We start from the raw sequence: 24,916 nt of genomic DNA, 5'->3' as shown, positions 1-24,916 counted from the left end.
ACCAGACATTGCTCATAACATTTGGTTCAAAAAAATGAATTTGCAAACTTAATTGCTACACACCGTTATTTTGGAAGGACCATCATAAAACCTTTGTAGAAAATGGAAAAAAAAGCCTTCTTGCACAAGGTGGAGTTCTCCTTTTACTGTATTGTGTGCAAATAGCAAAATAGCATACAACAAAATCCAGGAAATAAAGGAGGCACACAACCAAAGGAAATGCAAAGCAAAAATCCATTTTATTTTATTTAAAGACTATATAAGTCTTCCTTCTAATATTGCTGAGGGGTTTGACTCCTGGGAAATCGATCACAACAGGCAATCACAGTCTCTTTCCAAAGCTCAAGTGCTTATTACATTCTTGTGACCAGAGTACGAGTTGTCCATTGTGTCTAGTTGGCCATTTCGGGTTCATCAAAGCCATTAGTTTTCTCTTTTTAAAAGTGAAACGTCAATTTTTTGTTGTTGTTGAAATACTGACTTCCCCCTCCCCCCCCCACAAAAAGCAGCACGATACCCGCACCAACACCACTGTAGTTAAACCTGTATAGTTTAGTTTAATGTAGAATGCCCCTTTTAAAAAAAAAAATCCACATCCTTGCAGAGGTCAGCTTTTCTCGTCGTTTCAAAAGTAGCATAGGTTGCAAAAGATCAACAGAGGTGGATTTATAGAAAATCTCTTCCTCCAAAACGTTTCTCAAACCCGAAAAATTGGCGACCTTGTGCATCCAAGATAAAGTTGCTGAACCCTGAACCTTCTTCTGCATACACATGACATGGGACTACTGATGCTTTGCACAAAAACCTTCAAGCAGTCCAAAATAACCAATAGAATTTTCTTTTAATGGACATGAGTTATGCAAAGGTAATCTTCTACCACAACAAAAAGTATAAAAACAACCAGTCTTATCTAGAACATTGTTGCAGCCTTTAGTTGTTTTCTATCTGCTCTAGATCCAGATCCCCACAGTCCAGCCGAAATATTCCTTCTTCAGTGCTTTCACAATCACTTGTATCTTCTTCACTTTCGCTCACAGTGACTTCTTTCCCATAATTCCTTGAATGGCAGCCATCTCGGCTCCCAGAGCCAAGGTATCTTGCAGAGTCGCGCTCTTTGACTGGACTGGAGCCTGGAGTGATGTTCATTAACAGATCATTTGAGTCACAAGGCGAGGACACAATAGTCTTCATATGGTGATCATCTTCATCTTCATCATCTTCTTCATAGTCAAGAGAGCAAAGGCTTTTTGAGTTCTTTAATGTCTGGTAAAAAAAAAAAGACACTTTGGTTAACCAAAAGTTCTCAGAATCATTCCACTTACAACTAAACATTTCTCACGTTAAACTATTTTGGTAGGTAATGACTACAATTCCAGTAGCAGCTCTTTGACAACTTTTAATGGAAAGAAAGAGGAGATGAGAAGAAAGAAAAAACTAAAAGAATGAAGCATTGAAGATTAAGTTGGGCATGCACACAAGAGAGAAAGGAAAAGAATGCATGGATAGGACGGGAGAAGAATCCGGTTGTGCATAAACACCAGCCCATTCCCATTGGGTCAAATGGTTCACTTCGGTGCGGTAAAATTCTATGTAAAAAGTAATATTTCTCCACACCTAAATTATACACAAAGTTGCTGTTATGGAGTTAGCCCTCTTGCCCAAGTCAGAATTCATTATTGATAAAAGTTAGAAGTAAAGCAACAGTGTTGAGCTTATTTCCTGGAGTTCATTCCAAACCTACTTAAAAGTATGCAAAATATCAAAATTTTTGAAACATCCCCCAACTACCCCCCCCCCCGCACCAAAAAAAAGAGTTCTCTGGAAAATGGTACAACGTTTTCAACTGACCCACTCCAGTACAACACGTGTTACATGATGCATCTATAACATAGGAAAACATCTCATTGTTGCAAGGAAAAATTGGGTGTTGAACCATAGAATGAAAGCAGGGGGGGGGGTAAAAAGCTTGGCAAAAGGGAGGGTTTGAGGAATAAAGGAGAGGAAAAAGAAGAGGTGCAGAGAGAAAATTCCAGAACATGAGGTCTAGTTGGTTGCACAATCAAGAAAATGGCAATTAGAATTGACAACAGTGCAAACAAAATGTGCACGGGAAGTGATTTCCAGCACTGAAAAATGATGTTTCAGGTCAAAACAATTAACTATGTTTCTCTTTCCAATGATGCTGCTCGAGTTGTTGCATAATTCAACCATTTCCTATTTTTGTTTAGGATTTATTGGAGGGATTTAAATGCAAGGATGAGAATTTTACATTCAAGGCATTAGGGAACCATGAGTCATTACAGGTGGTGAACACAGAGGGGCTTGGTGTGGTCAAAGATTTGAGTAGAGTTTTGGATGAGCTCAAGATCAGTCAGGGTATCATTGGAATAGCGGAGTCTAGAGGTGACACTAAGCATGGTGGATAAGGGGCCCAGCAGCAGCTGGACTGGAGGGTGATGGCTTTTGTGATATGGGGTTAGAAGTTCAATTTGGTGCTAAGATTGGGAAGGACTGGTTCTGCCTGAAATAGGCGGAAGGAGGGAAAGCGGCAGTGGAGTTGGTACTGGGCCCTCGGTTAGTGGCTTTGCTCTTCTCAATACTTACCTGGTTTAAAATTCTCTCAACCAAGGCATCTCTAACCTCCTCCACAATAACTCCTCCATTCCTTGGATCTGACCTCAAGAAATATCCCCATTCTACCTCCCCCTGCCCCCGACACCCCCCACCAAACAAATGACATGCCCAAGCTCTTGAATCCCTGTTCAGTTGTAAAAAGACGAAAAGCTTCAAATATAGTCAAAGGCAACAACCCAAAGCTACTATACGGAATGTGAATGGTAGTTTAGAAATTAACTAGATTACAATTCACACATTTACTATTACAGCGGACCTGGGGAAATAAACGAGCGCGTGTAAGAGCGAGACTGAGAGCTGAGCCGAGGAGATAAAAGAGCCTGTAAGAGCGCGACTGAAAGCTGAGCGAGCCAGGGAGATAAGAGAGCCCGTTGAGACGGAAAGCACAGTGTAGCTTGGGAGTTGCTGAGGTGATGACAGGATTCAAAAGTGATGCGGGGCAAGTAGAAGCAGCTGATTTGTGAGGGCGATATTCCGTAGTAACAAGGACCTGGGAAGAAGGGCGCTAGAGCAATTGATATTATTTGATTTTAAATTGAAGTTGCTTGAAGGGGAAAGTCATAGGAGCTCAAAGTCATGATGTGCTCCTCATGCTCTATGTTTAGCACAGGGCTAAATTGCTGGCTTTGAAAGTAGACCAAGGCAGGCCAGCAGCACGGTTCAATTCCAGTAACAGCCTCCCCGAACAGGCGCCGGAATGTGGCGACTAGGGGCTTTTCACAGCAACTTCATTTGAAGCCTACTTGTGACAATAAGCGATTTTCATTTCATTTCATGTGGGAAGCCAGGACATTTCTTTTTTTTTTAAATTTTAGAATACCCAATTCATTTTTTCCAATTAAGGGGAAATTTAGCGTGGCCAATCCTGCACATCTTTGGGTTGTGGGGGCGAAACCCACGCAAACACGGGGAGAATGTGCAAACTCCACACGGACAGTGACCCAGAGCCACGATTGAACCTGGGACCTCGGCGCCATAAGGCAGCAGGGCTAACCCACTGTGCCACCGTGCTGCCACGGAAGCCAGGACATTTCTAGTGGCTGAGGCTAGCATGCAGTGTGTCTCCACCTGCAACTCTTGGAAGCTTGGGTTTCTGAGCTGGAGCAGCGACTAGCATCCGCAAAGTGCTGAGTATCATGGATATCACTCATATAGAGAGGTGGTCACACTGCAGGCTAAGACTCCGCAGGCAGGAAGAGAATGAGTGACCATCAGGCAGAGAAGAGGACTAGGCAGCACAAGAATCTCCCGTGACCATTCTCCTGCAAAACAGATATGCCCCATGGAATACTGTTGGGAGGAGAATGGCCTCAGGGGAAAGCAGGAACAGCCAAATTCATTGCACCACGGTTGGCTCTGCTGCACATGAGAGGGGGAAAAGTGTGGGAATGCAATAGTTATAGTATATTCAATTTTAAGGGGAATAGATAGGCATGTCTGTGGCCGCAAACAAGACTCCAGGATGGGGAGTTGTCTCCTTGAAGGGTGAAGGATGTCTCAGCGCAGCTACAGGACATGCTGGAACAACAGCTAGTGGCCGTGGTACACATTGGTATAAACAACATGGGTTAGGAAAAGAGATCAGATCAACAAGCAGAACATAGGGAATTAGGAGGCAAGTTGAAAAGTTGGACCTCAAAAGCAAGATGACATGACTGCCAATGAGTGCTAGTCAGAGCAGAAATAGCAGGATACATCAGTGGAATACATAGCTGAAGAGATGGGGGTATAGCGGTATTGTCACTAGAGATCCAGAAACCCAGGGTAATACTCTGGGGACCCATGTTCAAATCCCACCATGTCAGATGGTGGAAATCGAATCCAATAAAATATAATGGGAAGCACGACTTGAAGGGATGACTGTGAATAGGTAAGAGTGCATGGGTGAAGTGCAACAATCGTTAATTCCTGTCTGGCACAAAAATGGGAAAGGTGGCCAACCACGGTTTATGAGGGAAATTACAGATAATATTCGATACAAGGAAGTATTCGATACAAAGAGGAGGCATACAAATAGACCAGAAAAAACAGCAGACCTAAGAATTGGGGGCAGTTTAGAATTCAGCAAAAGAGGACTAAGGAATTAAGGGGAAAGTGGCATAAAAGATTAAGCTTGCAGGGAACATAAAAACGGACTGTAAAATCTCCTGTAGGTATGCGAGTAGAAAAGATTGGTGAAGGTTAAGTGTAGGTCCCTTACAGTCACAAACAGGGGAATTTATAATAGGAACAAAGGAAGACACAATGCTGGGGAAACACAGGGCTTAGAGAGGGGGAGGAACTGAAGGATATCAGAATTAGTAAGGAAATGGTGTTGGGGAAATTGATGGGATGGAAGGCTGATAAATCCACAGGGCCTGATAGTCTACATCCCAGACGACAGTAGAGTACATTCTCAGAGGATTTCAGGAAGTGGCAATAGAAATAGTGATCTTCCAAGATTCTATAGACTCTAGGACAGTTCCCTACAGATTGGAGAGTAGCTAATGTAATGGCATTATTTAAAAAGTAAAGTGAGAGAAAACAGGATTATAGACCAGTCAGCCTGGTGTCAGCAGTAGGGAAAAGGATCAAAACCATATAAAAGATTTAATAGCAGAGCACGTAGAGAACAGTGGAAGGCTCGGACAGAGCCAGCATGGATGTATGAAAGAGAAATCATCACAACAAATGTACTGGAATTCTTCGAGGAGTAGAGCTGATGCGGGGAAAACAGTGGATGTCAGACTTGCAGAAGGGTTGAGACAAAGTCGCACATAAGAGATTAGCATGCAAAATTAAAGCACATGGGATTAGTGGTAGTGTATTGAAATAATTAAAAAACTGGCTGGCAGACAGGAATCAAGAGTAGGAATAAATGGGTTTTCTTCCAAATGGCAGGCTGTGACTTGTGGGGTGCCGTAGGGATCAGTGCTAGGATGCCTACTATTCATAATATAGACAAATGATATAGTAGAGGGAAATAAATGTAATATCTCCAAATTTGCAGATGACCCAAGCTGGGTGAGAGGTTGAGCTGTGAGGAGGATGCAGAGATGCTTCAGTGTGATTTGGACAAGTTGAGTGAGTAGGCAAATGCATGGCAGATGCAGTATAATGTATAACCTTGGTTGCAAAATCAGGATGGCAGGTTATCTGAACGGCTATAGATTCAGGGGGAAATGTGCAAAGAGGCTTCGGTGTCTTGGTACACCAGTCACTTAAAGTAAGGATGCAGGTGCAGCAGGCAGTAAAGACAACAAATGGTATGTTGGCCTTCATAGAGACAGGATTTGAGTACAAAAGCAGGGATGTCTTACTGGAACTGTACATGGCCTTGGTGAGACCACGCTTGGGATAGTGTGCAGTTTTGGTCTAGTTATCAGACAAAGGATGTTCCTGTTCTAGAGGGAGTGCAGCACAGGTTTACCAGACTGATTCCTGGGATGGCAGGACTGACATACGAGGAGAGATTGAATCGGTTAGGATTGTACTCGCTGGAGTTCAGAAGAATGAGAGGCGATCTCATAGAAACCTTTAAAATTCTAACAGGGCTAGACAGGGTAGATGCAGAACGAGTGGGGGGGGGGGGGGGGGGGGGGGGGGAAAGAGTCTCACAGAAACCTATAAAATTCCAACAGGGCTTGACAGGGTTGATGCAGAAGGATGAGTTCAGAACCTGGGGTCACAGTCTAAAGACATTGAATAAACCATTTAGGACTTAGGGGAGGAGACATTTCTTCATCTAGAGTGGTGAACCAGTGGAATTCATTGCCACAGAAAGCAGTTGAGGCCATAACATTGTATGCTTTCAAGAAGGAGTTAAATATAGCTCTTGGGGCTAAAGGGATCAAAGGATATTGGGGTTTGGAGGGGGGATAGAATAGCAGGAACAGCTTACGGAGTTGTACGATCGTCCATGGGCAGCACGGTTGCACAGTGGTTAACACTGCTGCCGCACAGCGCCAGAGACCCTGGTTCAATTCCGGCCTTGGGTGACCATCTATGTGGAGTTTACAATTTCTCCCAGTGTCTGTGTGGGTTTCCTCCGGGTGCTCCGGTTTCCTCACACAGTCTAAAGATGTGCAGGTAAGGTTCATGTTAAATTGCCTCTTAGTGTCCAAAGGTTGGATGGGGGTTACAGTTTTAGGGCAGGGGAATGGGCCTAGGTAAGAATGCTCTTTTTGTGGGTTAGTGCAGACTCAATGGCCTCCTTCTGGACTGTAGGGATTCTATGATGATCATAATGAATGGTGGAACAGGCTCCAAGAGCCGAATGGTCTACTCCTGCTCTTGATGTTTTACAATGCTTTTGCATTAAAATAAAACTGTTAATTACATGGTTTCCCATCTAAGATCAAAGAGGAAGTTGGAATTGCTGACAAGGGCACTCAATCTTGGCTCCATGGTTGCAGAATCACCATTAATACCCCATCAACACAAATGCACAACACTGGCATGTAATTTCACTTGTGAAGAGCTTGCATGTAACTTTATTTGTAACGAGTCTCAAATTTACAATCCTGACATCCTAGCGTTCAGTCCCTTCATGACCTCCCCTCATTTCCAACCTTCTCCTTCGCTGGAACTCACTCAGAACTCGTGCTCTTCCAATTCTGACAAGTACATCTCTTCACCCCTTCATTGGCAGCAATATGTCCCAACTGTCCAGACCCTCAGCTCTGTGATCTCCCTCCTAAACCTTCATCTCTCTACCTCCAAGAGACACCTTGTAACCTACCTTTTTCCTGTCCTAATATCCCATATGGCAATGTCAAATGTCTAATAATACTTCTGGGGGGCCTTGGGCCATTTTACTGCAATAATAGTATGTAAATGCAAGTTATTGTCCGATAGAACAAAAGTAGCAAACGCCCTGGCCACAGGTTTAAAGGATCCTGTGTGAAAAGAAAAAGCCTCACGAGAATCAGAATGGTGCTAAACCTCAATGATGCTTCAGCTCCTCCACACATACAATTTATAAAGCAGGCTGCAGACTTAGAGGTATTTGCTCATTATAAAAAGTACATCTTGCACTCCATCTTGCAACACAAAGAATTTGTTTTAAAATATTTTAAGAAAACAATTTAGGAAGCAATTATCAAAAGATGTGCAGTGATTTTATTCATATTATATATTTTCTGCATCATCTTTGAAAGGCACACAAAGAAAAATAATTTTTATCAATGCTCCTCTGGAAAGACAACATAGCATGAACAATGTACACAATATCGGCATTGGCGCTAGAATTTACATTGATGGGAATATGGTGCTGGGAATTTGGTGTATTAAGTTCCATACCTCCATTTTAGTCAGACAGGAAAACCTGATGGGTACCAGATTTTTTGACATTGAAGGGGGGCTTGGTGCATATGACAAGGAGCAACTTAACCCAGAAGAACCACACAATTTCACACAAAATCAGAGATAAGACTTTTGCAATAGATTGATGGAAATCATATTCCACTGACAATAAACCTTATATTCTCAGTTTCAAACCAAGAAGCTTGTCATAGATTGAAGATAAAAGCAAATTACTGTGGATGCTGGAATCTGAAACACCAACAGAAAATACTGGACAATCTCAGCAGGTCTGACAATATCTGTGGCGAGAAAAGGGAACTAACGTTTCGAGTCTGGACGACTTTGACAAAGTCACCCTGACTCAAACCGTTAGCTCCCTTATCTCTCCACAATTGCTGACAGGCCAGCTGAGATTGGCATAAACTGAAGGTTTTCAGGCTTTTTGCAAGTATTGCAGTTACCTAACTGCCCTTTTTGGAATATATCTGACAGCAAGCTTGAAACTAATAAAATGCAGATACGGAAGATTAAATGACTCAAATCATATTTTAAGATCCCCAATGCTTTTCTCACTATTGAAAAACAAGTTGGAACTATTTCATATCTCCAATCAACACAGCTGCTGTTAATGCAAATAGCACTGCAATGTTAAAGCAGTAAATTGCAAAGAGATTCCTGCTTCGTTTATTTACATTCCAATGGGACATTATCTCAAGCAGTCCTGTCTGCATTTGCAAACCAATAAGAACATTGGAAAATACATAAAGAGTCCCATTTTTAAAAGTTGGTTCTTAATGAGAATAGTGCCACCATCACATGAAAAAAAACACACGCCTCTGCATTTTAAAAATACATTTCAGTTGTGAATTTCCCCATCGCACTTGCTACTGAGCCACTTGTGGTTAAAATAGAATCCACAACAATGGGAGAAACAAAGCAACTCACCTCCTTATCATGAACTCATCTACAAATGATGATAAATTTAGAGGCGGCAAAAGATGGGGACAGTAATGTGTGCAATTTTAAACATTTCTTTACAGAGGGCATTAAAATGAACAATAATTCATTGAGATTATGTCTGGCACGAGAAACGAAACTTCAGATTTTTTTTCTTCCATTATGTGGACCAACCAGATTTAATTGCAGTTTTTTAAAATTATGAAGAGCTTTAATAGGCTGTACAAGTCTTTTGCTCTGGTGAGGAGCCAGTAACAGAAGGAGAGAGTTTAAAAAAAATAAACATGGAGCTCTATAAAATTTCAAAGCATAGTAATTCTTTGCCACAGGAAGCAGTTCAGGCAAATCACATGAACTCCTGAAACAGAGCAAGATGAGGAACTTGGGCAGGGGAGTCTGGGAAAGGAGGAAAGAGGAGAGAGCAATGCAGTGGGATTAATTAGCTCAAGGTTTCTCTAGCAAGAATTCATAGAGTGCACAGTGCAGGAGGCCATTAGGCTCTTCGGGTCTGCACCAGCCCTTGGAAAGAGCACCCTACCAAAGCCAATGCTTCCACCCTATCCTCGTAAACCAGTAACACCTCACCTTTTAGACACCAAGGGGTGATTTAGCATGGCCAATCCACCTAACCTGCACTTCTTTTGACTGTGGGAAGAAACCGGAGCACCCGGAGGAAACCCACGCAGACACGGGGAGAAAGTGCAAATTCCTCTCAGTCACCCGAGGCCGGAATTGAACCTGGGACCTTGGAGCCGTGAGGCATCAGTGCTAACCACTGTGCCACCATGCCGCCCGTGGCACAGATACAATGGCTAAATGACCTTCTGTCCTGTCCTCAATGTGTTGACATTCTAACTCCATTGGTAGAGGTACAGTTTATGATAATCTAGTGTTTATGATGATCTTTATCAGTGTCACAAGAAGGCTTACATTAACACTGCAATGAAGTTACTGTGAAAATCCACTAGTTGCCACATTCCGGCGCCTGTTCAGGTACACAGGGAGAATTCCTGAATGTCCAAATTACCCAACAAGCACGTCTTTCGGGACTTGTGTGAGGAAACCGGAGAACCCGGAGTAAACCCACACAGACACAGGGCGAACGTGCAGACTCCGCACAGACAGCGACGCAAGGCGGAATGGAACCTGGGCCCCTGGCGCGCTGTGAAAGCAACAGTGCTAACCACTGTGCTACCGTGCCATTTCCAATCCATCTCAACCCTCAATATTTAATGATCAGGTATAATGCATTCTGCAAAACCATAGCTAATCAATACTATTTAAGATATTCAACAGTAACCACACAGAAGGTGAAACTGGCCAATCAATAAACAGTTGCCCACTTTGGCTGTAGAACAATCCAGAGCAGGGTGAGAGAAAAACAGGTCAGTTTGGACCGAAAGATTTGAAAAATATTTTCCAAGGGACAATTTAGCAGAGTCAATCACCTACCCTGCACATTTTTGGTTTGTAGGTATGAGATCCACGCAGACACGGGGAGAATGTGCAAACTCCACATGGACAGTGACCCGGGGCCGGGATCGAACCAGTGTCCTCGGCGCAGTGAGGCAGCCGTGCTAACCACAGTGTTGGCCTCGCTAGGACCGAAAGTTGATAAATCCGCTGGTCAATGATCTGTGTGCTTAAGTGGGACTGTGCTAAGGCGACCATTGTAGTTTAAGATGTACTTTGAAATCCTTGTTCATTTTAAACAGGCACAGACTTTAAGATTAAAGGGAGAGTTAGGAATGCTGTATTACAATCCAATTTTCATGTTTAATCATTTTTCTTCTTGTCGTTAAAACTAATTAGCAGCCCTAGAGTCATATATGTCTACATCACAGGAAAGGCCTTTTCAGGCAGCGAGTTCCGAATTCCCATCACTCTCTGGGTGGAGAGCTTTTTCCTCACATCCCCTCAAAAACACCTGCCCCTAACCTTAAATCTATGCTTCCTGGTCATTTATCCCTCCACCAAGGGGGAACGTTTCTTCCTGACTACTCTATCTAGGCCCCTCAATTTTAAACATCTCAATCATCCAGTTTCCTCCCACAGTCCAACGATGTGCAAGTTAGGTGGATTAGCCATGCTAAACATTGCCCCTTAGCGCCCAAAGATTGGGTGGGGTGCTTTTTCAAAGGGCCGGTGCAGACTCGGTGGGTCGAAAGGTCTACTTTTCTGCACTGTAGGGATTATATGATTTGATGTCCTCCTTCTGTCTTTCCTCCAAGAAAAACAATCCCAGTCTATCCAATCAATCTTCATAACGAAAACTCAGCCCAGGCAAAATCCTGGTAAATCTCCTCTACACCCTTTCCAGTGTGGCCTAACCAACATTTTATACAGTTCCAGCAGAACCTCCCTGCAGCATGGTAGCACAGTGGATAGCACTGTGGCTTCACAGCGCCAGGGTCCCAGGTTCAATTCCCTGCTGGGTCACTGTCTGTGCGGAGTCTGCACGTTCTCCCTGTGTCTGCGTGGGTTTCCTCCGGGTGCTCCGGTTTCCTCCCACAGTCCAAAGACGTGCCGGTTAGGTGGACTGGCCATGCTAAATTGCCCTTGGTGTCCAAAAAGGTTAGGAGGGGTTATTAGGTTACGGGGATAGGGTGGAAGTCAGGGCTTAAGTGGGTCGCTGCAGACTCGATGGGCCGAACGACCTCCTTCTGCACTGTATGTTCTATGTCGATGTCTATATGTCTATGCTCTTAAACCTCATGCCTCAGCTAATAAAGGCAAGTACAAAGAAGGAAGAAAAGTACAGCACCGGAACAAGCTCTTCGGCCCTCCAAAGCTGCGCCGACCATGCTGCCCGTCTAAACTAAAATCTTCTACACTTCCGGGGTCCGTATCCCTCTATTCCCATCCTATTCATGTATTTGTCAAGATGCCCCTTAAATGTCATTGTTGTCCCTGCTTCCACCACCTTCTCCGGCAGCTAGTTCCAGGCATATGTTTCAGAGCTGGAGCGGCAGCTGGAGACACGGTGGAGCATCCGCGAGTCGGAGAGCATCATGGATAGCACGTATTGAGAGGTGGTCACACCGCAGGCTCAGACTCCGCAGGCAGGAAGGGAATGGGTGACCACCAGACAGAGCATGAGAGCGAGGCAGGTAGTGCGGGAATCTTCTGTGGCCATTCCCCTGCAGAACAGATATACCGCTTTGGATACTGTTGAGGGAAATGGCCTCAGGGGAAAACAGCAACAGCCAAACTTGTGGCACCATGGTTGGTTCTGCTGCAGAGGGGAGGGGTGATAAGTGTGACGGTGCAATAGTTATAGGGGATTCAATTGTAAGGGGAATAGACAGGCGTTTCTGTGGCTACAAACGAGACTCCAGGATTGTATGTTGCCTCCCTGGTGCTAGGGTCAAGGATGTCTCGGAGCGGGTACAGGACATTCTGGAGTGGGAGGGTGAACAGCTAGTGGTTGTGGTACACATCGGCACAAACGCCATAGGTAAAAAAAGGGATGAGGTCCTAAAAGCGGAATACAGGGAGCTAGGAAGGAAGTTAAGAAATCGTACCTCAAAGGTAGTGATCTCAGGATTACTACCGGTGCCACGTGCTAGTTAGAGTAGAAATGACAGGATATATAGGATGAATACGTGGCTGAAGGGATGGTGTCAGGGGGAGGGTTTCAGATGCCTGGGGCATTGGGACCTGTTCTGGGGTAGGTGGGACCTGTACAAAGTGGATGGGTTACACCTGGGCAGGACTGGAACTGATGTCGTAGGGGGCTATTTGCTAGAGCAGTTGGGGAGTGTTTAAACTAATGTGGCAGGGGGATGGAACCGATGCAGGAAGTCGGAAGGTCGTAAAACAGGGACAGAAACAAAAGGCAGTAAGGGGGAAAGTGTAAGGCAGAGAAACCATAGTCAAAAATCAAAAAGGGCCACAGTACAAGGTACAGTGACTGAGGGGAGCTCAGTGAATAGGCCCAGTAATACTAAAAGGAATAAAACGGGAAGTAAAAACATAAATGGAAAGCAACGCGGCAGGTTGTTACATGAAGATAGAAGAGGAAAAATAACTTAGGAGAGGTTACTGATCAAGGTGCTAAGATTCAAAACAGAGGTATAAAAGCCAACATAAGTGTACTTTACCGGAATGCTTGTAGTATTCGGAATAAGGTAAATGAGTTGATGGCGCTAATCATAGTGAATGACTATGATTTAGTGGCCATTACTGAAACATGGTTAAAGGATGGTCATGACTGGGAGTTAAATATCCAAGGGTATCAAACTATTCGGAAGGACAGAGTGGATGGTAAGGGTGTAGTTCTGTTATTTAAGGGTGACATCCGGACAATAGTAAGGGATAACATTGGTGCTATGGAGGATAAGGTTGAATCCATTTGGGTGGAAATCAGGAATAGTATGGCGAAAAAGTCACTGATAGGTGTAGTCTATGGGCCACCAAATAGTAACATTATGGTGGGGCAGGCAATAAACAAAGAAATAACTGACGCATGTAGAAATGGTACAGCAGTTATCATGAGGGATTTTAATCTACGTCGTTGGTTTAACCAGGTCGACCAAGGCAGCCTTGAGGAGGAGTTTTTAGAATGTATCCGCGATAGTTTCCTAGAACAGTATGTAATGGAACCCAAGAGGGAACAAGCGATCTGGTTCTGTGTAACGAGGCAGGATTGATTAATGATCTCATACTTAGGGATCCTCTCTGAAGGAGCGATCATAATATGGTGGAATTTAAAATACAGATGGAGGGTGAGAAGGTAAAATCAAACACTCGTGTTTTATGCTTAAACAAAGAAGATTACAATGGGACGAGAGAAGAACTAGCTAAGGTAGATTGGGAGCAAAGACTTTATGGTGAAACAGTTCAAGAACAGTGGAGAACATTCCAAGCGATTTTTCACAGTGCTCAGCACTATACCAACAAAAAGGAAGGATGGTAGAAAGAGGGAAAATCGACCGTGGATATCTAAAGAAATAAGGGAGAGTATCAAATTGAAGGAAAGAGCATACAAAGTGGCAAAGATTAGTGTGAGGCTAGAGGACTAGGAAATCTTTAGGGGGGGGGGGGGAAAACAGAAAGCTACTAAAAAAGCTATAAAGAGTAAGATAGATTGAGTGTAAACTTGCTCAGAATATAAAAACAGATAGTAAATATTTCTACAAATATATAAAATAAAAAAGTGTGGCTAAGGTAAATATTGGTCCTTTAGAGGATGAGAAGGGAGATTTAATAATGGGAGATGAGGAAATGGCTGAGGAACTGAACAGGTTTTTTGGGTCGGTCTTCACAGTGGAAGACACAAATAACATGCCAGTGACTGATGGAAATGAGGCGATGACAGGTGAGGACCTTGAGACGATTGTTATCACTAAGGAAGTAGTGATGGGCAAGCTAATGGGGCTAAAGGTAGACAAGTTTCCTGGCCTTGATGGAATGGATCCCAGAGTGCTAAAAGAGATGGCTAGGGAAATCAAAATTCTCTCGACTCTGGGGTGGTCCCGGCGGATTGGAAATTAGCAAACGTGACACCACTGTTTAAAAAAGGAGATAGGCAGAAAGTGGGTAATTATAGGCCAGTTAGCTTAACTTTGGTAGTAGGGAAGATGCTGGAATCTATCAAGGAAGAAATGGCGAGGCATCTGGATGGAAATTGTCCCATTGGGCAGGCGCAGCATGGGTTCATAAAGGGCAGGTCGTGCCTAACTAATTTAGTGGACTTTTTTGAGGACATTAACAGTGCGGTAGCTAACAGGGAGCCAATGGATGTGGTATATCTGGATTTCCAGAAAGCTTTTAACAAGCTGCCACACAAAAGGTCGCTGCATAAGATAAAGATGCATGGCATTAAGTGTAAAGTAGTACCATGGATAGAGGATTGGTTAATTAATGGAAAGCAACAAGTGGAGATTAATGGGTGTTTCTCTGGTTGGCAATCAGTGGCTACTGGTGTCCCTCAGGGATCAGTATTGGGCGCACAATTGTTCACAATTTACATAGATGATTTGGAGTTGGGGACCAAGTGCAATGTGTCCAGGTTTGCAGACGACACGAAGATGAGTGGCAAAGCAAAAAGTGCAGAGGATACCAGAAGTCTGCAGAGGGATTTGGATAGGTTAAGTGAATGGGCGAGGGTCTGGCAGATGGAATACAATGTTGACAAATGTGAGGTTATCCATTTTGGTAGGAATAACAGCAAAAGGGATTATTATTTAAATGATAAAATATTAAAACATGCTGCTGTGCAGAGAGACCTGGGTGTGCTAGTGCATGAGTTGCAAAAAGCTGGTTTACAGGTGCAACAGATGATGAAGAAGGCAAATGGAGTTTTGTCCTTCATTGCTAGAAGGATGGAGTTTAAGACTAGGGAGATTATGCTGCAACTGTATAAGGTGTTAGTGAGGCCACACCTGGAATATTGTGTTCAGTTTTGGTCTCCTTACCGGAGAAAGGACGTACTGGCGCTGGAGGGTGTGCAGAGGAGATTCACTAGGTTAATCCCAGAGATGAAGGAGTTGGATTACGAGGAGAGGTTTAGTAGACTGGGACTGTACTCGTTGGAATTTAGAAGGATGCGAGGGAATCTTATAGAAACATATAAAATTATGAAGGGAATAGATAGGATAGATGGGCAGGTTGTTTCCACTGGCAGGTGAAAGCAGAATGAGGGGGCATAGCCTCAAAATAAGGGGAAGTAGATTTAGGACTGAGTTTAGGAGGAACTTCTTCACCCAAAGGGTTGTGAATCTATGGAATTCCTTGCCCAGTGAAGCAGTTGAGGCTCCTTCATTAAATGTTTCAAGATAAAGATAGATAGTTTTTTTGAAGAATTAGGGGATGAAGGGTTTGGTGTTCGGGCCGGAAAGTGGAGCTGAGTCCATCAGCCATGATCTCATTGAATGGCGGAGCAGACTCAAGGGGCCAGATGGCTTACTCCTGCTCTTAGTTCTTATGCACCCAATACCCTCTGTATAAAAAATAACTTGCCTCGTACACATCTCCTCTAAACCGTGCCCCTCGCACCTTAAACCTATGCCCCCTAGTAATTGACCCCTCTACCCTGGGAAAAAGTCTGACTATCCACTCTGTCTATGCCCCTCATAATTTTGTAGACCTCTATCAGGTCTCCCCTCAACTTCCTTCATTCCAGTGAGAACCAAGTTATTCAACAAGTATACCATATGCCTTCTTAACACTGTATCCACCTGCTCTGCTCCCTTAAGGGATCGGTGTACATGTACACCAAGATCCTTCTGATCCTCGGTGCTTCCCAGGGTCCTGCCGCATCATAAATTCCCTTGCCTTGTTTGTCCTGCCTATGCCTTGTTTGTCCTGCCTATGTGCATCATCTCACACTAATCCGGATGTAATTCCATTTGCCACTGATCAGCCCGTCTATATCCTCTCTGTAGGCTATCCTCCTGGCTATTTACTTTTACCAAAATCATGCTGACTGTTCTTGATTAACCCCTGCCTCCTCAAATGCAGATTAATTCTCTCTTAGAATTGCTTCCAATAGTTTCCCCACCACTCAGACTAGACTGAATGGCCTGTAGTTTCCTGGTTTATCCATTCTTCCCTTCTTGAATAATGGTACCACATTGGCTATCCTCCAGTCCCTCTCCTGTGGCCAGAGGAATTGCTAATTACTGCCAGAATCCCTTTTATTTCCTCCCTTGCGTCACTCAACAGCTTGGGAGACATTTCATCCGGCCCTGGAGACATATCTACTTCTAAGCCAGACAGACCATTCAGAATCTCTCCTCTACGTTAATTTCTTTAATTTTTAATCACAGTCCTGCTCCCTGATTTCTATACCCACATCATCCCATGAACACCAACAAAGTATTCAATTAGAACCCTACGCATGTCCTCCGAAACGCCATAAACAAATTACCAGTGTGGCCCTTAATGGGCCCTTCTCTTTCCCTTGTTATCCTCTTACCCTTAATGTACTTGTAAAATAACTTTGGATTTTCCTTTATTTTACCTGTCAGTATCCTTTCATGTTTCCTTTTTGCTCTCCTAATTTCCTTTTAAGTTAGCTTCTGCACATTCTATTGTTCTATAGCTTCTGTTGTTGAGCCCTTGATATCTTCCATAAGCTTCCTTCCATTTTTCTCTTTATCCAATGCTGTATATCCCTCAATATCCAGGGTTCAGTGGATTTGCTGGTCCCACCCTTTTTCTTGATTGGAACATTTTGGCCCTGTACTCTCTCTATTTCCTTCTTGACAGCGTTGCCCACTGTTCTGTCGCAGATTTACCTCGAGGCGTCTCTGCCCAAATCATATCCGACCCTATTAAAATCGGCCTACCCCCAGTTTAGGGCTTTGATTTCAGGCCCATTCTTGTCCTTTTCCATAACAATCACTCACCCAATGAAGAAGCTATGCTCTGAAAGCTAGTAATTCCAAATAAACCTGTTGGACTTTAACCTGGTGTTGTAAGACTTGTTACTGTGCCCACCCCAGTCCAATGCCGGCATCTCCACATCAATCTCCAACCCAGTTATGAGCATTGTCTGCAAAATGCTCCCCAGTGATACTTCAATCACTTGAGCGGCCTTGCCCAGGACCTTCTACGTACTGGCAGTTCTCCTGGGTGCTTTTCAAGAATTCCACTCCCTCAAAACCTTTCACACTATTGATTGTGAAAGTGAAATCCCCCACTATAACTACCCTATTATTTTTACACTTCTGAAATTTGCCTATATATCTGATCTTCAGTTTTTCTTGGGCTGTTCAGGGGCCGATAGAACACACCCAGCAAGCAACTCTGTTCCTCCACACTTCCTTTTTTAAAATGTAAGTTGCGGTCTTGTTGAGCCAGGGTTCCATTCTGGGATCTACCCCTCCAGTTCTAACATCAACTGGGATTGTATTCCTGTTTTGTTTAGTTTCCTACAACTTGATAAATATTTAAGTGCTAATAAATTGAAGAGCATAAAATTGTGGTAATTAGACTCTTCAGGAAATTGAAGGCCCTTAAAATTTCTTGTCAATAAATAACTTACGACAACATCCTTTTAAGAATAACTTGGTAAGGGGGCAGTTTACCACTGCACGACTTTAATGTGGTTAAACTGAACTCAGTCTAAAGTGTATCGGTTGACAATTACTTTATAGTTCACCAGTTATCAATTTAACAGTAGCTGTTAAGATGCACAAGCAGTGAGATGTGAAGAACATCCCACCACAAATGAGCTTAATCAGAAATGTTAACTGTCAGAGAGGAAATAAAAAATGAATTTGCATTGTATCGTCAGCTCAGATCTGTTCTTTATGTATACAAGTCACCCTACACAAATGCAAAATATCATTTTAAAATAAGGCCAGGTTTCGAGAGCGACCTGGGTTTATATGTGCCTATTTGATGGAGGGGATAGGGCGAGGGACCAGTTTACAGTATTCTATTATTGGTGGCGATATAGTGTATAGGGGCAGGGAGGTTGTGTTGAACTCGTATAAAATACTCGTTCGGCCTCGGCTGGAATGTCATGCCCAGTTCTGGGAGCCACAAATCATTAGGGATGTGAAGGCATTGGAGAGAATGCAGAAAGGAATGCTTAACAAGAAAAGGAGGACACCAGGGAAAACCCAGCAGGTCTGTAACACCTACTAGGAGAGAAACCGAGTCAACGCCTCAAGTCTTTTTACTTTGTCAGAAATCCAGGAATGCTTCCTGGGATGAGGAACTGCGAAGATAGTCTGTTTTCCTTGGAGAAGATTTGATAGGTGGTGTTCAAAATTATGAGGGGTTAGGGAGAAATGGTACCCTTTGGTGGAAGGACCACGAATGAAGGAGCACAGGTTTGGTGTGATTGACAAAAGAAACAAAAGTGAGGCGTAAAACCTTTACACAGCAAGTGGTTGGGGTCTGGGATGCACTGCCAGTGAGTGTGGTGGAGGCAGGTTCAACGAGGCATGCAAAAGGGAATGAGATTGTTAACTGAAAAGGCAGCAAGTGCAGGTTTATGAGGAGGTGGTGGGGGAAATGGCACTTACTCATTTCGGAAAGTCAGTGCAAACACAAATGGCCTCCATCTATGCTGTAATAATTCAGTGATTACAAATAGTCATTTATTACAGCAACAGGTGATCTACTATCATTGTCCCAAAACATGTTTTCTAAGCAGGTTTTACTCGTTGTATCTGCAGGTGCAATATTCGGTCAAGTTATTGGTTTATAATTAATGGAACTTTTTCGTTCGCACACTTGGTTGCCCAACCCCATAATGAGGCAATATCATCCTCTCCTATTTGACCCAGAGCTGAACTTGTTCCCTCCCTTGTCAGCAAATCTGGATTTGTCTATTGTCACGTGTACTGAGGTGAAAAGTATTTTTCTGCGAGCAGCTCAACAGATCATTAAGTACATGAAAAGAAAAGGAAATAAAAGAAAATACATAATAGAGCAACACAAGGTACACAATGTAACTACATAGACACAGGCATCAGGTGACGCATACAGCGGTGCAGTATTAATGAGGTCAGTCCATAAGAGGGTCGTTTCGGAGTCTGGTAACAGTGGGGAAGAAGCTATTTTTGAGTCTGTTCGTGCATGTTCTCAGACTTTTGTATCTCCTGCAATTGGAAGAGTGAGTAAGCCGGGTGGGAGGGGTCTTTGATTATGCTGCCCGCTTTCCCCAGGCAGCAGGAGGTGTAGATGGAGTCAATGGATGGGAGGAAGGTTTGTGTGATGGACTGGGCGGTGTTCACGACGTTCTGAAGTTTCTTGCATTCTTGGGCAGAGCAGTTGATATAGCAGGCTGTGAGGCAGCCAGGTAGGATGCTTTCTAAGGTGCATCTGTAAAAGTTATGATGTGGAGATGCCGGTATTGGACTGGGGTGAGCACAATAAGAAGTCTTACAACACCAGGTTAAAGTCCAACAGGTTTGTTGAAATCACTAGCTTTCGGAGCACTGCTCCATCCTTGGATGAATCATTCACCTGAGGAAGGAGCAGTGCTCCAAAAGCTAGTGATTTCAACAAACTTGTTGGATTTTAACCTGGTGTTGTAAGACTTCTTTCTGTAAAAGTTGTAAGAGTTAATGTGGACATGCCGAATTTCCTTAGTTTCCTGCAGAAGTATAGGCGCTGTTGTGCTTTCTTGGTGGTAGCGTCGAAGTGGGTGGACCAGGACAGATTTTGGGTGATGTGTCCCCACCCTGTATACAAGCAGGTAAAAAATTCAAGTGGTCAGCCATACTAAGCCGCCAAATCCAGTATGAGGCTGACTTATCACTTGCCGTTTCACCGATTTATGCAGACATTCTTTTTTCCTCACAGACCTACAGTCTTTTGTATAAAATAGTTGTGCTCATCAAATGTTTGCCTCAGAAACCTCTGTAAACACATAGCAGATAAACAATGGCACTCTGGTGCAACGGAATTACTGTGCTGAAAAGGTATTTTGCCTTTGCACAAGGCACATTTAAAGGCTTGCACACAGCTGAGGCCGCAATCCAATGGCCACGCTTTGTGGAAAGGCAGTTCGCCACGGCGCAGCATGGCCAATAAAAGCCGGAAGACCCCAGTCCCTGGATCTACCCAGGTTGGAAGCCTGGCGAGATCCAATACGATCTCGGGAGATGTAAATCCCACCCATTGTAGGTGGGATCTTTTCTGTCAAATCTGCATTTTAGAGCAAGACAGTTAGTCGGGCATTGCTTCGGGGTCCTCGGAGATCGGGACACCATTTAAAAATGTCGTCCCCATCTCTCACGATACTGGGGAGTTCCGGCGGTCAGAGCTCCCCGGCGTACAAAACGGGGCTGTGTGGCTTCTGCCGCGCGTTCCCCATTGAGGCCTCTTATGCCATGTGTTTCTTGGCACTGCAAACGCCGGGGAAACACAGGGTTAAACGCGTTCGCTATGGGACTTTGTTTCCATTTGATTGAATCAAGCCCAATGAATTAACTTTCTTTCCATCTTCCTCTGACCCCCCTGATACTTATATTGATCTTCACTGTGGGGCTCGTCCTTTTGGAATTTTTGGAACAGTAGGTTCTTCAATCCCAAATCATTTATTTCTTGCATCATACTGAAAGATGGCGTTCCAGGAATAAGACAAAGTTTGATCAAAAGATATTAAACCATTGTCTAAAGCAACAATTAAAATGAAGTTTTTATGCATTGCGCTCACACGTGGCCTCACAAAGTGCAACAATTCCTTAAAAGCCATGAGCGCTAACCATAACCCAAAATCTGGAAACATTGTATACTATGTAAACAATGGACTGCAACACTAAAAACAAAATAAGTGACATAGGGTTTGGATGTATTAATTTGAGTAAAGCCGAGTAAAAGATGCAAAACGCAATGTGCAACTCTTATTCAGACTGGAAATGATAACTATAGTCAGATTGGGATTTTTTTTGTGTGTGTGTGTGTGTGTGTGTGTGTGTGTGAGAGAGAGGGGGGGGGGGGGGAGAGAAAGAGAGAGAGAGAGAGAGAGGGGGGGGCATGTGAGGAGGGTGTATCGTGGTGGTGTGACAGAGGGAAAGCAGACCCATCAGGATAGCAAGAAATCAGAATTGATTGAACTGATTTGTTACAGGATAACATTTTTAATAATGAAATTTGTCTGACATTATTTTATTTCCCCAGAGGTCTTGATTTGGTCATCCTTTAGACAAGTTTGAACCAAAGACTAAGAAGAAACCATGAATACAGAAGTTACTCCATTAAAGCCCACTCCAGACCTAATTTCATGCTGCAATCCCCACGGTGATCTGAAAGCAGCAAAACGCCAGATGCTCTGTGCTCGCCACCTTAGTAGTGCTTTTTCATTGCACCAAAAGCCTCTAGCCTCTATTCAGAACTAAGTACCCCAGCCTGTTATCTGTTGTCACAGGACAAAGCACTGGTTTGTTTGTAGCTCAGCCTTGATGGTTGATTATCATCTCTGGGGCCCAGCCTACTGCTATCGGTTTTCCTTCTTCCCAAGCCTGTTGGAATTTAAACTTTAAATGGATGCTCTTCTCAGGAACAATAGATAAAAAGGCTCTTTGATTGTTCATGCATCGCTCAGAAAGAAAAGGCAAGATCCATCTTCAGCTTAGCCTGGCTCGAACTTATCCAGTAGCTCCCATTCTGAAGCAAGGGTTTTGCTTGTAGAGACAGTATTCACTTCCATTCACAAAAAAATCCTCAGGTTTAACTATGTTTCCTCTGAATGAAGAGGCTTTATTTTGGTAGACAGCCAAATTTCAAACCTAACCACGCACATAGACACATGTATGCTGAGGGACAGTCCATTCCTGTTCCTCTCAAGAATTCATTTGGAACTCAGTAAACGTTAGTATATTTACTTTCTTTTACAATTCTTAGAATACTTTTAACCGGTACAAAGATTTTATTTTGCCAACTCAATCACTTCATATACTCCGGGATCACGAGTAGGATTTCTAAATTTGAGTTCCCTTCAGTGTTCAAAAAAAGGTAACCCTTACAGATTAAAATTTAGGAGTGAATAAATTGCAGTTGATTCGGAAATAGAGGACAGTAATTTGCACAAATGAGCCAAGGAGCTCTGGATCTTGATATTTATGTGCTGAAAATGATCAGAAGCCACCCGAATTCACCTGAGTCAACACAAACTGCTGGCAGCGTTTGCCGTTACAATTTACTGCAGTTGCGCTAATAAGTTATTAAAAAATGTTAATGTTAAGTTCTAAATAAAATGTTGTTTCCTGGCTGGGGGAGCAGGGAGGTGAGCGGGTGGTGAAGATCAAGGAGAAATGGGAAGCAGAGTTGGGAATGGAGATCAATTGGGGAGTATGGAGTGAGGCACTGCGAAGGGTAAACAGGACCTCCTCTTGTGCAAGGATGAGCCTGATACAGTTTAAGGTGGTGCACCGGGTGCATATGACTCGGGCGAGAATGAATGGGTTCTTTCAGGGGGTAGCAGATGAGAGAGAGAGAGAGAGAGAGAGGTGTGGGCGGGGGCCAGCGAATCATGCGCACATGTTTTGGGGTTGTGAAAAATTGGGAAGATTCTGGGCGGGAGTGTTCGCGGTCTTAGCCAGAATAGTGGAGGAGGGAGTGGACTCGGACCCTTTGGTGGCGATATTTGGGGTTTCAGAGAAGCTCGGAGCTCATGGAGAGAGGAAGGCCGATGTCATGGCCTTCGCCTCTGATTGCACAAATTTTGCTGAAGTGGTGGTCGGCATCGCCACCAGGGGTAGCAGCGTGGTTGGGTGACCTGTTCGACTTCCTACGGTTAGAGAAGATAAAGTATGAGTTAAGGGGCTCAGCAGGGGAGTTAGAGAAAAGGTGGGGATGTTTGCGACCGTGTTTGAGGAGCCGTCGCCGGGGGGTGGGGGGTGGGGGGGAAATGTTTTCCGGGGTGTTTATTTGCTGTAACCTACTTTGATACAAGTTTGAATAAAATGCTTTTTAAAAAAGAAAATGTTGTTTCCTTGAACACTTATGCTTGCGTATGATTTTCTTCTTCAAATGAAGCCTATTTGAGCGAAAGGCAGCAAATTTGGTCATTTGTTTGCCCACCCAGTCTTCTAACACTCCAGCCACCTTCAAAACTATAGTATGATGCTGTTCACAAAACGCCCCCATTTTTCATTTGTTAGTTGAAAATAATTTTGTAGTATCAAAATGCTCATTTGGATATGATTCAAATTCTATATAGGGAACAACTGATTCATTGCTATTATTTCACTATATATAAATCAAGAAAGCTTAGCATGTCAGTAAATTTTGCATTGGGGCGGGGGGTTATGCTGCTGTCATTTCTATTGATGAAAGCAATTTATAACATAGAAGTTGGTTAGTGCTAGACCCTTCCTAGGAATTTGCCAGCAAAGTTACCTTTGGATGATAAATGTGCTCATATCCTTTTTTAAATTTATATTTGAGTGCCCAATTGTTTTTTTTCCAATTAAGGAGCAATTTTTAGTGTGGGCAATTCACCTACCATGCACAGCTTTTGGGTTGTGGGGGTGAGACCCCCGCAGACATGGGGAGAATGTGCAAACTCCACACGAACAGTGACCCAGAGCTGGGATTGAACCCGGGTCCGAGGCGCCGTGACGCAGCAGTGCTAACCGTGTGCTCACATCCTAAAGATGCAATTCCAGCAGCTTTGTTGGCTCATCAGTCCTTGGTCAAGAACTTGCGTGTTCAAGTCAGACACTAGATTCTGAGTGCATTAACAAGGCTTTCAGTGCAGCCCTACCGCACTTCAACATTAGGACATGTACTGTACTTAACTGGTGTTGCACTGAGGTACCATACACATGCTGGTGGATGGTCATATTTAAAGGATATGGGAATTCACCCGATTGCCAAGATAAAATTGCACTTCCCCAGCTAATACAGGAAAAGATTAGACATTAATTTTGTTGATATTTGCTCGAACAGAATGGCTGCTGCCATTTGGTCACTTAACAGAAATCACTGGAAAAGAAATGTATTATTATAAAACAGTGATATTTTGACCAGCTAAAAATGTGCCCTATAAATTCATGAATTATTTAATTCTAATTTCACTTTCGTAGCTTGAACACTGAAAGTTATACTAACAGTTTTATAGTGGCTTCACTTAAACATCTTCATGCTGTGGTCCTTACAATGACCACATTCAGTTTTGACTCAAAACTGAATGTCTGTAAATCAGGCTTGCCCAGATTTAGTCACTATACATACATATAAATAAATAAATGTATAGCTGAGTACAGGTTGTAGCTTACAGTGCACATGGTACATGCATGCAATTACTACTAAAACAGTCTCTACAGAAATCAGATATAGTTTCAGATCAGGCAAAGGTGTGTTTTAAACCAGATACTAACTGAAGACATAAAACATTACGAAAATGGTAGGATTAAACATTGCACGGAATTTCTCTCAAGATTAGATTTGGAAGTGTGCGGAGAAAAACTTTTTTGCATAATGTGTCTTGGGAACATCACAAAATCATCACAGGATGCATTACTTCAAGACTGCAGTGATCCATGTAGGCAGATTTGTCTGTGTACGCAAAATTACTATGTTGAATCACCAAAAATTCTGCTTTTGGTCTAGGTTGGAACATCTGGGGAAC

At 43.4% G+C, this 24,916-nt stretch overlaps 1 protein-coding gene across 3 annotated transcripts in view; it reads right to left on the bottom strand.

The window, feature by feature from the left end:
- Positions 1 to 216: 216 nt before the first annotated feature.
- LOC140409230 (protein FAM53A-like) overlaps positions 217 to 24,916 on the bottom strand; it is a 148,503-nt gene continuing 123,803 nt past the window's right edge. For all 3 annotated transcript variants that reach the window (XM_072497535.1, XM_072497537.1, XM_072497538.1), the window contains exon 5: positions 217 to 1,263. In XM_072497535.1, coding sequence (XP_072353636.1) covers positions 931 to 1,263 — 333 coding nt within the window. In that variant the 3' untranslated portion in view covers positions 217 to 930. The remainder of the gene's footprint in view (positions 1,264 to 24,916) is intronic.

This window comes from Scyliorhinus torazame, chromosome 3 (assembly GCF_047496885.1).
Source record: "Scyliorhinus torazame isolate Kashiwa2021f chromosome 3, sScyTor2.1, whole genome shotgun sequence".
In the NCBI taxonomy this organism is placed as follows: domain Eukaryota; kingdom Metazoa; phylum Chordata; class Chondrichthyes; order Carcharhiniformes; family Scyliorhinidae; genus Scyliorhinus; species Scyliorhinus torazame.
The sequence above is the reverse complement of the archived record's forward strand: the minus strand, read 5'-3'. Positions and strand labels throughout refer to the sequence as shown.